This window comes from Apium graveolens, chromosome 9, assembly GCF_009905375.1.
Source record: "Apium graveolens cultivar Ventura chromosome 9, ASM990537v1, whole genome shotgun sequence".
NCBI lineage: Eukaryota > Viridiplantae > Streptophyta > Magnoliopsida > Apiales > Apiaceae > Apium > Apium graveolens.
In genome coordinates this window covers 217924722-217936791 of record NC_133655.1, presented here as the reverse complement: position 1 = coordinate 217936791, position 12070 = coordinate 217924722, and the positions used below count along the sequence as shown (strand labels likewise).

Here is a 12070-nt window from a genome sequence, read left to right as displayed (position 1 = left end):
TATATATTAATTAGTTAAGCGAGAGTCTTATATTGAGTCTTACTCAACTCAGATGCTGTAAAGTTTGAGATTAACTATATAGTACTATATAGTAGTCCCTCCGTTTTTTTCATTTCCTTACACTTTCCTTTTTGAGATATCTCATCCATTTCTTTACATTTCAAAATTTACCAAAAATAATTAATGGGTCCCTCCATTTCCCATCTTCACACTACTTTTACCACACTATCTCCATTTTATACATTATAAATTAATGAGTCCCATCACTTTAATCACTTTTTTTCTCTTTTTCACTACTTTATACATATTTCTTAATCCCGGTGCTCAATCCTTTTGATAACGGAGGGAGTATTAGTTACTGTCTTATGCCTCTTCTTGTTACTGTTGATCTTCAAATTTTCAATTGAAAACCAGCTGTTCCCCTGACGTATATTAACATGAATGATATATAGCACTGTGCCCAAAATAGCATCCAAAATAATACACTTACGAACACTACGATGGTGATTACCAAATATACGATCTCCTTAAGAAGTAAGCAAGACAACACCTGCTTCATCTCTATTGGTTTTGCAGTAATTATCAAACTTAAATAATAGGCCACCTATGCCACCCTCTATTATATATCCTAAATATTATTAATTTGTTTATTTTTTTAGTGTCTAGATGCATAAGCCCTCTGGTGTACGTGGCCTTTGTTTAATACTCACTTTACAATCAACAGATATACTCTCTAATTGATTTTGATACACATTAGAACATGTCACCCAGACCCTTGGCAGCATTTTAACTTCTTCATAAAGCTTTTTTACACAACAATTTTTATGTCTAAAGAGCTTTTTTAGCATTCGAAACCTTCTGGTATTATCTTATTTAAATTTCGAATCAGTCTATAAAACTTTATGTTCATACAAGAATTATGCAGGATTCAGCCTAATAGATACCTCTCGTCCTATGTTACTTGCACTCTTCATGATATCTTATTTTATATTTGAGTACGACAAGAGTACATGGGTAAGCTGGTAACTTCCAGTGTTAACATTGCATTTATATGGTATTTTATGACATGTAATAGTGTGACAAGGGGAAGAGAGTGCGGATTTGATACAATGAAAATGACTGCTGAGTGAAAGTAGTAGCCTTTTGAGCAGATATAAATACGAGCAAACACGAGACAATTGATGGCATAGAATTTTGAAGACAAGCTTCTAGCAAAAAACAGTAGATTATTTTTCTAAATTGGCCGGCTACATGATGTCTTTAGGAATAATGGCAGAAAATATTGGGTGGGGAGTAATAGAAGAAGGGTGGAGAAAAGGGCCTTGGACTGCAGATGAAGATAGATTGCTGACTGAGTATGTTAAGGTGCATGGGGAAGGAAGATGGAACTCTGTTGCTCGCCTTCAAGGTTTGTAAATTAATCGATTTGTTTCCCAAATTATAACGTATCATGCTGATGCGGGAGTCTTGTACTTTGTGTACTTGCTTTAATAGTTTATAGATTTTGTAATCCAATCCTTTTTTCCGGATTGTTTAGGTTTAAAGAGGAATGGAAAAAGCTGTAGACTAAGGTGGGTTAATTACTTGAGACCGGACTTGAAGAGAGGGCAAATCACCCCACATGAAGAGAGTGTTATTCTTGAGCTCCATGCTAGATGGGGAAACAGGTAATGATAGTGTACACACACGCAGGCACAAGTATAGTATAACTTGATAACTAATTAGTATATTCAAATTTAGATGGTCTACGATTGCAAGAAACTTGCCAGGAAGAACAGACAATGAAATCAAGAACTACTGGAGAACTCATTTTAAGAAGAAGAGCAAAGTTTCAGCAGGCGATGCAGCCAAGTCCAAGGCAAGAATACTAAGACGGCAACAATTTCAACAGCAACAACTTCTACTTCAACAGCAGAAAAAGCAATATGAAGTGGACATGAAAAGGGTTATGTCCAATTTACAAGACCAAAGCCAAGAGCAAATGCCATCTCTGCCTCAACATCAACTAATGATAAAGCAGCAAGACAGCATTGGTAGTTCAAACAGTTATCCACATACAGCTGACCATGATCAAGAAAATGGATATTCGTCTATGGCAATGATTAGTTTCAATGGCTATGCATCTGTTGCTGAGTCCTCGACGGATCAGGATTGCTATTGGGATGGCAGTTTGTGGAACTTGGATGACTTTCAGGGCAATTTTAGTGCTGTTTCTGCAGCAACTAGAGCTACTCTGCAGAGTTTAGGCACTCCCCTTTTCTAATATTTAAAATGCTAATAAGGAAGGAATTAGCACAACTAGCATATCAACCAAACCCCTAGCAAAAAAAATGTTGTTTTTAAATTTTAATGAAACTCTTCTATGAAATGTAAGGCGCGGAAGACTCCCACATCAGCGCGTTACATGGAGGATCCTATTAGACTTTTCTTGTTTTTACGGTTCAAATAGTTAAAATGATGATGCGTAAATAAATCGCTTGAGACTTGACTATCACACCATGTCCGACTTTCCTTTTATGAGATGCAATAAGTATGAATTCTGGGTTTGTCAAAACTGTCAGCAACTATTCAAATCAACCATGTATACTCTCATTTCAGGACATGGAGAAAGTCTTCAGTTCTTCAATTGTACAATAATCTAAAGAAATGTAAAATAGTTAATTTTGATCTTATGCACAACACAACTCTTGAAAGTAGTATTCAATACTTCCTAGTTTCTTATTAGTATTAACCTCAATAATTGATCTTGCACCGAGTTAACTTGTTACATTATCTCAAATCCTTTGTTACTTATGACTTGCAATACATTTTAATTTAACTTCTATATAATTTCTATTTCATTCATAACCTAAAGACTCCCAGATTTAGTGTCCGTCTAGCAAATCTTAAAATATGTAACTTATAATTTAAAATTAATAAGTGACTTAAAAGTGATAAGTAGATAATACTTACAAGTTAGGTATGTTAAGGTAAGTGTTTGATTAATTTTACAAGTCAGAATTTTTTTAAACTTAAATGAATTAAAAGAAATAATTTTTAAGTATGATTATGAATGACTTTTAAATTAATTTAACATTTAAAAACATAAATTTAAAAACTAAAATTAGAACAAAAGTGAAAAATCAAAATAAATTGAGAAAAAATACGTCGTTATAAATTGTAAATTCGATTTATAATAAGTCACTTATTTAGTGGTCGTCAAACACAAATCTCCAGTTTTATTAAAAAGTTAAAAGAAAACGTTACACGTATCTTCGATAAAAAAACTTTCAACAAGATGTTATGGAAAACACAAGAAGCTATAATCATTTTCAACAAGGAATGTTCAGAAAAACTCTGCTTTCCTCTGAAAAATAATTTTTTAAAAAAAATCATTTTTTCCATATGAATTATACCAGTTATCGTAAATTTAACCAAACAGTATACATGACCCTTGGAGGCGATACTAATGAAGAAAGGTAAGAACAAGAAAAGAAGAGTGGGGGAACGGTGACAAAGGTGCCCTTAGTTGTGCAAGAGATTTAGAAGTAAATATTCACCTTCCCTCTCCTGAAATGAACTAGAAGCTTAACCAATGTAACATTTTTCTGGTCGGTCAAAAGATGTTTGGCAGTAAATTCCACTCCAAAGTTCAACAAAATTGGACTTGGATGCAAAACTTTAGTGTATGTTTCGGAAATTTTAAAATAAGTAACTTATGAATTTAAATGAATAAATAACTTATAGTTGATAAGTAAAAAAATATTTATAAATTATATAAGTATTTGGATAATTTCAGTTATAAGTCAATTTTTTATTTAAATAAATCAAAATAAATCATTTTTAAATATAATAATATTATTTCATAAATTTTAGTTAGATTAACATTTAAAAAAATATTTTTTAAAATTAAAGTTAATAGAAACGCAAAAAATCAAAATAAGTTGAGAAAAAGTAAGTCAATTATTAACATTCAACTTATATCAACAAAGTTAGAGTTAATACTAAGTAGTTATAAGTGAATAAGTGAATTATACTTCAATTACATCTACTATCTAACAGTTTCTCTCACCACTAATCTACAAACTCTTCTGATGCTTTGTGCAGATCCATGACGACTCTCCTCGTCTCTGAATTTGCTATGGAGAATTTAGGTCCAAGCTAGCAAAAATTGAGTTGCTCGACCTCGACCCCAGTACTAATAACAACTCAAATTTAAAATTTTGAGACCCTTCATTTGGGGGCGCAGGGCATGTCCGCATTAGCTGTCGACCTCATTAATTGGATGCTCCAAGAACTTCTTCCTAGTTCCAATAATCACCGGAGGTGGCAACACAAAAAAATGTAGGGTGTGTATGTGTAAAACACAAAATTTAATCTTTAAAGATTTCAAACCTACAAATTATCTGAACCATTTTTTTATGGTGGGCCAGGTACACAACAAGTACAAAATCTTATAAATTTAACTTGTTTTAATTGACTTATATTTTTTAATAATGATGAATTTCATGTATTAAAAATAATCACACTAATCAAAATTTGTCAATTTAATGTATCCGAATATGTTAAGAATTCGTATTTAATGAGTTATCAAAATTTTATTGATAAATAACTTATTAATAATGATGAACCCATACATGTACAAAAATCTCTATCAATAAAATTTTGACAACTCGTCAAGTACATATTCTTAACGTGTGGTCTTGAACACGCACCGGAAAACAGTTTATGAAGTGTGCATCGTGTTCTTGTGATAAGAACATTCATGCTATATATGATAACAAGAATGCAGGATTTCAGGAAGTGTGACAAAAGATGAAAACAAACCAAAAATTTTATGTAGAAAATTCAGACCCCCGGGTTCGGTCTTTATTATTTCCCATATCAGATGGATCTTACAAACATCTTTATTGAAAGCCGCAGAAATACTTTGTATTTCATTTCTTGATGCAGCACTCATATCAAAACTAGTGAGGAGATGATGCTATGATATTGATGATCCTTTCACATTTATTATAAACCCGTGCACTATTTGAACTAATAGTGGATGATTCTTCCTTGTTAACTGAGGTGGTAGCAGCTAATCCCACCATTCCCATGTGACAAATCTTTCCCATCTGAACTAGTTGTTTGCAGCAATAAGCTGACATGTTTTCAATTTCAAGCAAATCATTCCTTATTTCCTCACCACAATTCTTCGACAAATTTCCTACGCATTTTGCCACAAACTTCTTCAGTTCTAACAATAATTTATCAGAAGATGGCGATGGAGTAGGGGATGTTGAAAGTACTCTGTTTTCATACGAGAAGACGAGCCTGGAGGGAGCAAAGATTATGAAACTAAATGAGAAGATAATAACCATAAGTGAAATTTTTGCAGATTGTGCTGCCATATTGATAATCTGTTGTCACTTTTTAGAATGTGTTTTGATATGAACATTGTGTTGAGAGCAGGGGGTATTTCTAATGTGGCAAAGTATGCATGGTTGTTTTCGTTTCGCTTCATTTAGTGCATTTATGGTTTTGCTGTTAATGTAACAATTTAATGTTGCAAACGTAAATGTAAGAGATGAGAAAATGTAGTCTTCTCTAATAGTATATCAATGGTCAGAAATGAAGGCTAATTGGACACCTTGGCTCTTTATATGAATTATTATACAGGGGAATATGCAATACATATTACAATTTCTTTTATCAAGAATATAATAAGGTTGGATACTCTGACTCAAATTTCTTGACAAAAAATGGAACTTATAGTCACATATGAACAAGGCACAATTCCTGCCCTTTTTTACTGAGTTTCTTATTTCAGTATCAAGGATGTGGCCTTGTCATGGTGCCAAGTCAAATTTTGTCTCCAACAGTGAAATAACTTCGGCGAGAGAAGAAACTGTGTAATCTGGTTTATGCTCCACAGTTGCATATTCGGGAGCAGCATATCTTCCAGTTTCATCAAGTAAACATGTAAATGCTCCTGCTCGTTTCCCACAAGCCACCTGCAATGATGAAGTTGCTATAATGAAAAAACTTTCCGATACGAGCAATTAGTGGACTATAACCGATCCAAGTGTCTTACAAACTATGAAGATAAAACATGCTAGAATGTATTTGAAAAGGGAGTCATAACTACCATACTGATATAAGCTGCCATGCTGCCACATAAAGACAGTTAAAAAGGTAAAAAGTGTCTATCTAAACTACATATTCTCAAACTAATGCTCTGTTCATTTTAAGGGCACAAATTGAGAGGACATAAAATGAAATTCGTACCTTTACACTTACCATTCCTACCAATTTAAATCACATTTGATAATGAATGCTCCATCCTACTCATTCCTTCACAAACCTCAGAATATATTATTTTAATCTTCCCTCTTACATCCTTCTGTCCCCTTCAATTTTGTTAACAATCATTCAACTAAGATCAATCATCTTACGATAAATAATCCTTTATCCTATGCTATATACTAATCAAATTTTTGTTAGACGAATTTATTAGCTAAAGCTATTTACAAGCATACGTCATTGAACTTAGAGTCTTGGACCACATTTTGCTTTTGTGCATGTTATATCTTCTTACATCTCTCTCTCTCTCCCTATTTCTGGAGGAAGGAAAATTATAAAGGATATGAATTTATGATTGCCTTTATGGCTTTTCCTTGTATAAACTTATGGTGTACATTTATAAAGCGGCTTCAACATATAACTGGTCAAGAAAATTATGGGATTGGCTTGGTTTACATACAAAATATCGTTCGTACATTCATACCACTTTAAGTTTTTGTGTAAGTATCATTCCATTCCACACACAAGTCTGGAAGTTAATCAACCCTTCTCAATTTTTAGTATATATAACATAATGGGTCTAAATTTATACAGATAATTAATATGCATTTCACACTTTTGGCCAAGGTGTAAATGTTAAGTGAAAAAGTTTGTCGTGTAATGCTAAGCTGACCTCCTGAAAAATCAGAAGTCGGATCATTGTTGTTGATATTTACAATGCAAACCAAGTAAATTAAGAAACTAGTATTAAATTAAGGACTCACGTCATCTTTAAGGCTATCACCAATCATTATTACTTCACTAGGTTCCATCTCCCAAGCTGAGCAGATATGCAGCAGCGGACCTGGGTCCGGTTTGTATGGACGGAATTCCCTGCTCAGTGCTGGAGAGAAAAGAATCTGCATGATAACGAACAAGTTAAATTTAGACTTCAGATATTACATATTTATGACGTTGAGACAAATCTAATGTGTCATTATTTAATCAAACAAGTATACCGGATAAGATTTCATCGCAAGAATTAGACATATTACTCCAATCAAACATTATTTTGTACATAAATTTGAAATTATAGATGGTTTATTGTATAAACCTATTATATTGAGGTCTATAATAAATACTGAGGCGATATCTTATTCTTCTCTTTTTTTCCTTTCTCCTCATTTTCTTCTCTCTTAATTGTGCATCCTACGTTAATTTCACTTGGTCTTTCGTATGGTCAAAATGTAATATTCTAAAATCAAATCTGACACACAATAAGCGTTAATACAGCAGCCGAAATCAAAACCAGAGTAAGAGTAGTACCAAAATGAAAAGTGGTATTTTCTGAGGAACAACTTTTTGTACAAATAGATGCAAGTTACAGAACAAAAAGAAACAGCATGAAACAAGCATATCAATACAAAACCTACCTATGTAAGAAAAGCAGATGATAGATTGGATTAATTTTTTGAGTAATAAAACATCAAATTCTAAAATTTACCCCAAATCGTTGGTGAAACAAATCAACTGCTGATTTCACATTGCGAGTAATTAATCCCCTTCTGAGAAAAAATATAAAACATGTTAAAATTACTTGTCGATTTTACAAAAAGAAGATGATTTGTCATCTGAAATATTAATATTAAATAAGTTCAAAAACTTGAAAGATACAAGCAACAAGAGACTAATGACATAAACATATGAGACATTAATAGAAGTTCTGACAATATTAGGTATGCCAGGACTCCAACCAATAAAAAAATAATCAAATGAATCAATCACTTTAATGTGAAACTTCGCAACCACCAACCAAGAAAAACATTTCATAAGGATTCAACGTAAACAATATGAAACTAGTCACATCAGCTTATTACCCATGTTAAGTCGGTAAAGTGTAAACACTTATCATACTCAAGACATTACATCCAATCATCTTAAAATTCTTAGCACGATTCAATATAAACGGTGATCACCCTGAAAGACACTATTAACTGACAAAATTGTCTGAAAGTAGCTAGCTAGCTAGTTAAAAGATTTTCCTTATAGAGATTATATGTGAGAAATTTCAGTTACTATGGAAGAAAACCAGCCATTCAATTTTCCAAATGCCTACAAAAGGGTAAGCCAATAAAATTTCAGCAATTCAGATCAGCAATCCGAAAATAGAGAGATGGGAATTAATAAAGCAAATTATTGTGATACTTCAATAATTTTGAAGCCAGTTTAGCAGTAACTTGCCTCCAGTTTTGGAGCTCATTGTTAAGTGTTAACTACTCGCAGACAATTGGGCTCTATCACATCCATCTCCAGAGGCTTTGTCAAAGTTTATATATGTAAAAACAATAGGTGTACTGACGTTTCTTTTAATTTTAAGTCAAAATTTTATAAAACCGGATGACGAGCAACAACTTATCAGTATTATGACAAGGTATAATGAGAATCTGGGGGGTTCAACATACAGTCAACAAGGGGTTTATATAGGAGATGAGATCTAGGTGAACTATTTTATAAAACGTATGCTTGGGAACTAAGAGTTTTTGAGGATAAGTTTACCTGATTTTTCGTGAGTCAAGAAATCCACAAAGTTCTGATGCACCTGGATCCAAATCAAACTGTAAAAGAGTTAATTCTTTAATAGTCTAAAACGGCATCTAAAGAAAAACTCTGAAACTGTCTTAGTTATAGAATTAAGACATTTATTATATTTGCCATTATATAATGGCCTGTTTTAAAATTTTTGATGGACAAGTAGAGATCTCTGAAGTGCAGCTATTCTGGCTTAATCTAATCTATAGTATAGATAATCTTGATGCCTATTCATGACATCATAAGTTTAAAGAGGCATCACTTTATGTGAAATGTTACGATCTACAAATTACAAACACTTAAAATAAATCAGCTACAACCCTATGTCATTGAAATGTCACTACCTACAAATTACAACACTTAACCCTAGACAACTATATTTTCCCCTCATCCTATTTTCCTCATGTGTGAAATGTCACGACCTATAAAATTACAACACTTAACCTTAGACACCTTATGTGAATTGTCACGACCTTAAAATTACAACATGTATCATTATGTATCAGTTAGATTCTTTTATATGTTTTACATTTCCAAACAGATATATAATATAAGTATGTACAAAATAAAAGACTTTATATTTCAAAATAAGTACGGTTTTCACTTTTAATAAATGGAGAATTTTTTTATCAAAATATATTAAATATAATTGCAATTAATTGTATAAAAATTACAATAACTTTGCAAATTCTTACTTTACTAAATTTAACCATAATATTTTATATTAAAGTGTAAATTAACCTGCAAAATTTAAAAAATCAAAAAGTGAAACCCAAAAATCATTTAAAATGCTTTAATAACAAATATTCAACCTTAATTTTTAAAAATTTTGGACCTACAAAATTTAAAAATTCAAAATATAAAACTCTAAAATCATTTGAAGTATATTAATAACAAATACAGCGTAGTATTTTTTAAACTTTGTATGCCTAAAAAATGTACATTTGTGATGAATCAACTCGAATACATTTATATCTATAGATCTAATCCTCTTTTAATTATCACATCATAACCATGCCCTAATTATCACATTATAGCTCTTAAAAAGGACACAAACCAAACCATAAAAGAAAAAGTTAAATTATAGCATAAATACAAACTAAACAAATGACACAAATACAAAACTACAATGATATATTCTAAATTCATCATTTATAAAATTAAGAATAACGAATAATCTATATTTTTTAATACCATCTTGAAATCATAACTACTTTTAACGTTTTAAAAAATATGGCTAAAATTTAAATAATTTTTGGTGACTAAATACTATAATTCTCTACAAACTAGCTAAATAAATCTCAATATAATCTAATATTTTTAATATTGGTACAATTTATAATAGATCCAAATTTCAAGGACAACTCTAATATCTTTGTAATTTAAATCTTATTTCAGCCAAATTAATATAAAACTATTTTAATAAATTATTAATTTGACTCTGAATATTTTATTCTTTATTTATTTAAGATTAACAAATATATTTATTTATTTCTACTAACTGTCAATAAAATAAATAGTATAAATATTACATCAATAATTTTACTATAATCTTTTGACAATGAATTTTAAAGTGAAAGTAGTATTTTGTTCACTATAGTATATGTAATTTGTTTTGCAATATTTCAAATGAGTGGAAAATATATAGTACTCCGTAAACTAATGATTAATATATAACATTTAATTAAAATAATTGGCTAACTATAAATTATAATTTTTTTAGTATTAATTTACAATCCCGGGGAATCCGGGTCAAACAAGTACTAGTGGTAAATAAAGCCTCTTTCTATTAAGATATATAAAACCCATTAAATTGTTTTCAGCACGATCAGTGCATACTTATCTGCACATAGAATTGCTGAGAACAGAATAACAAATTACAGGTCATTCAAAAGCCATATCTTTAGCCATTAGTCAAAATTGATTCATAATGTCTGTATTAATCTATACCGATATACCCACATAGTTCCACTGCCCAATGTTGCACACACAGAAATGACACACGATTCCTAAAGTAATTTCGTTCCATTTCTAACCAAGAAAAAATCGCAGGCTACAGAAAAATTACTACAGTAAATGATAGTAATCCTTAAATCACAAACTCCTCTGTTTTTCCTAAAGAATATAGTTAGTTCATACAGTCATTCCTTGCATCAAACTAAAATTACACTATTCCACATTACGTAAATGAGCATTTAGCTCTTTATTCTGCTTCCCAAATAGCTTCCAAACACCACATTGAAGAAATATCCGGAACACAATATACAATTAAAATGCATATAAGAACTATTTCGACTTTACAAAACAACTACAATGTACAATTCCTAAATAACAATATACAACACAACTACAAGTATATAAGTTAAAAAAGAGAGGTAAATGCATACACTTATCGCAATTTATTCTAAAGCTTTTTTCCTGCCTACATTTAATTAAATCTTATAAAGTGTCAAATTACGAATTATCTTTAGTTTGACTTTATAAAAATGGCCTGTTGGTCCTCCCTTTACGAGATCTCTAGGGTTTCAAACTTTATTAAAGACGAGACGGATGTGCGAGTGTGCTTGACTATAAAAAAGAAAGAAGCTAACCAGGCATGATTTGAAGGCGTTCAAGACCCAGGCGCTCAAAATCAGCAATAATTTGATAAGCTCTCTGCTGCTTATCAGCATCCCATGTTTCAAAATGATGTAATATATCGATTCCCGAAGGACTTTTCAGTTTAATAGATTCGTACATGTCTTGTCCTAAAACTTGTTTGTACATGGCTTGGAAATCGATGACGGGAACCGTTAGGGTTCCGTCCATGTCGAACACCACGCCTCTTAGACGAGGAGTGACGGAGTTCACTACGGTGCTACCCATTTTTTGTATTGACGAAAATGACCTTGTGTGAGGAGTGCGGAAGAGAGGAGCTCTTGTGATGAAAAGAAGTGGCATTGATTTGTTGTTTGGCTGGAAGTTTGGTAGGGTATTTTCAATTTTCGTCACATGGTTATAATTTGAATCTTACCAAAATTGTAAGGAGTAAATGTGATATTCATGTTCAAAAGACTATTTTCAACTCAAAATATTAAGATTTGAAAATTTTATATTATTTTAAATAAAATTATAGTATTCATAAATAATATTATAACATTTTTAAGAGTAAAGCATCTCCAACTCTTATTCAAAAATCCAAATTTCAAACAGATTACCTCAAATCCTCCCCAACAATAATCTATACTATACTATTATA

General features: G+C 31.4%; 3 protein-coding genes across 3 annotated transcripts; 1 reads left to right on the top strand and 2 right to left on the bottom strand.

Annotated features, from left to right (window-relative positions):
- The first annotated feature begins 1212 nt into the window (after positions 1 to 1212).
- Positions 1213 to 2494, top strand: LOC141686709 (uncharacterized). Its single transcript, XM_074491760.1, has 3 exons — positions 1213 to 1408; positions 1538 to 1667; positions 1741 to 2494. The coding sequence occupies exons 1-3, from the start codon at positions 1252 to 1254 to the stop codon at positions 2261 to 2263; spliced, it is 810 nt and encodes a 269-aa protein (XP_074347861.1). The 5' UTR covers positions 1213 to 1251; the 3' UTR covers positions 2264 to 2494.
- Positions 2495 to 4946: 2452 nt separating this feature from the next.
- On the bottom strand, positions 4947 to 5372 carry LOC141685952 (protein DOWN-REGULATED IN DIF1 11-like). The gene has a single exon (XM_074491025.1). The coding sequence runs from the start codon at positions 5370 to 5372 to the stop codon at positions 4947 to 4949; it is 426 nt and encodes a 141-aa protein (XP_074347126.1).
- A 221-nt stretch (positions 5373 to 5593) lies between these two features.
- LOC141686710 (haloacid dehalogenase-like hydrolase domain-containing protein At2g33255) lies at positions 5594 to 11827 on the bottom strand. Its single transcript, XM_074491761.1, has 5 exons — positions 11424 to 11827; positions 8800 to 8842; positions 7748 to 7808; positions 7029 to 7163; positions 5594 to 5975 (listed from the first exon to the last, which is right to left on the bottom strand). Exons 1-5 carry the CDS (start codon positions 11770 to 11772, stop codon positions 5811 to 5813), a joined length of 753 nt encoding a protein of 250 aa, XP_074347862.1. The 5' UTR covers positions 11773 to 11827; the 3' UTR covers positions 5594 to 5810.
- Positions 11828 to 12070: the final 243 nt, after the last annotated feature.

Coding starts and splice junctions, on each gene's coding strand:
- LOC141686710 (XM_074491761.1), bottom strand. CDS start 11,772: ATGCCACTTCTTTTCATCACAAGAGCTCCTCTCTTCCGCACTCCTCAC. Junction 7,164..7,747: donor TGTTTCACCAACGATTTGGG/GTAAATTTTAGA, acceptor GTTATCATGCAG/ATTCTTTTCTCTCCAGCACT. Junction 5,976..7,028: donor GTGATAGCCTTAAAGATGAC/GTGAGTCCTTAA, acceptor TCATCATTGCAG/GTGGCTTGTGGGAAACGAGC.
- LOC141686709 (XM_074491760.1), top strand. CDS start 1,252: ATGATGTCTTTAGGAATAATGGCAGAAAATATTGGGTGGGGAGTAATA. Junction 1,409..1,537: donor CTCTGTTGCTCGCCTTCAAG/GTTTGTAAATTA, acceptor CGGATTGTTTAG/GTTTAAAGAGGAATGGAAAA. Junction 1,668..1,740: donor CATGCTAGATGGGGAAACAG/GTAATGATAGTG, acceptor ATTCAAATTTAG/ATGGTCTACGATTGCAAGAA.
- LOC141685952 (XM_074491025.1), bottom strand. CDS start 5,372: ATGGCAGCACAATCTGCAAAAATTTCACTTATGGTTATTATCTTCTCA.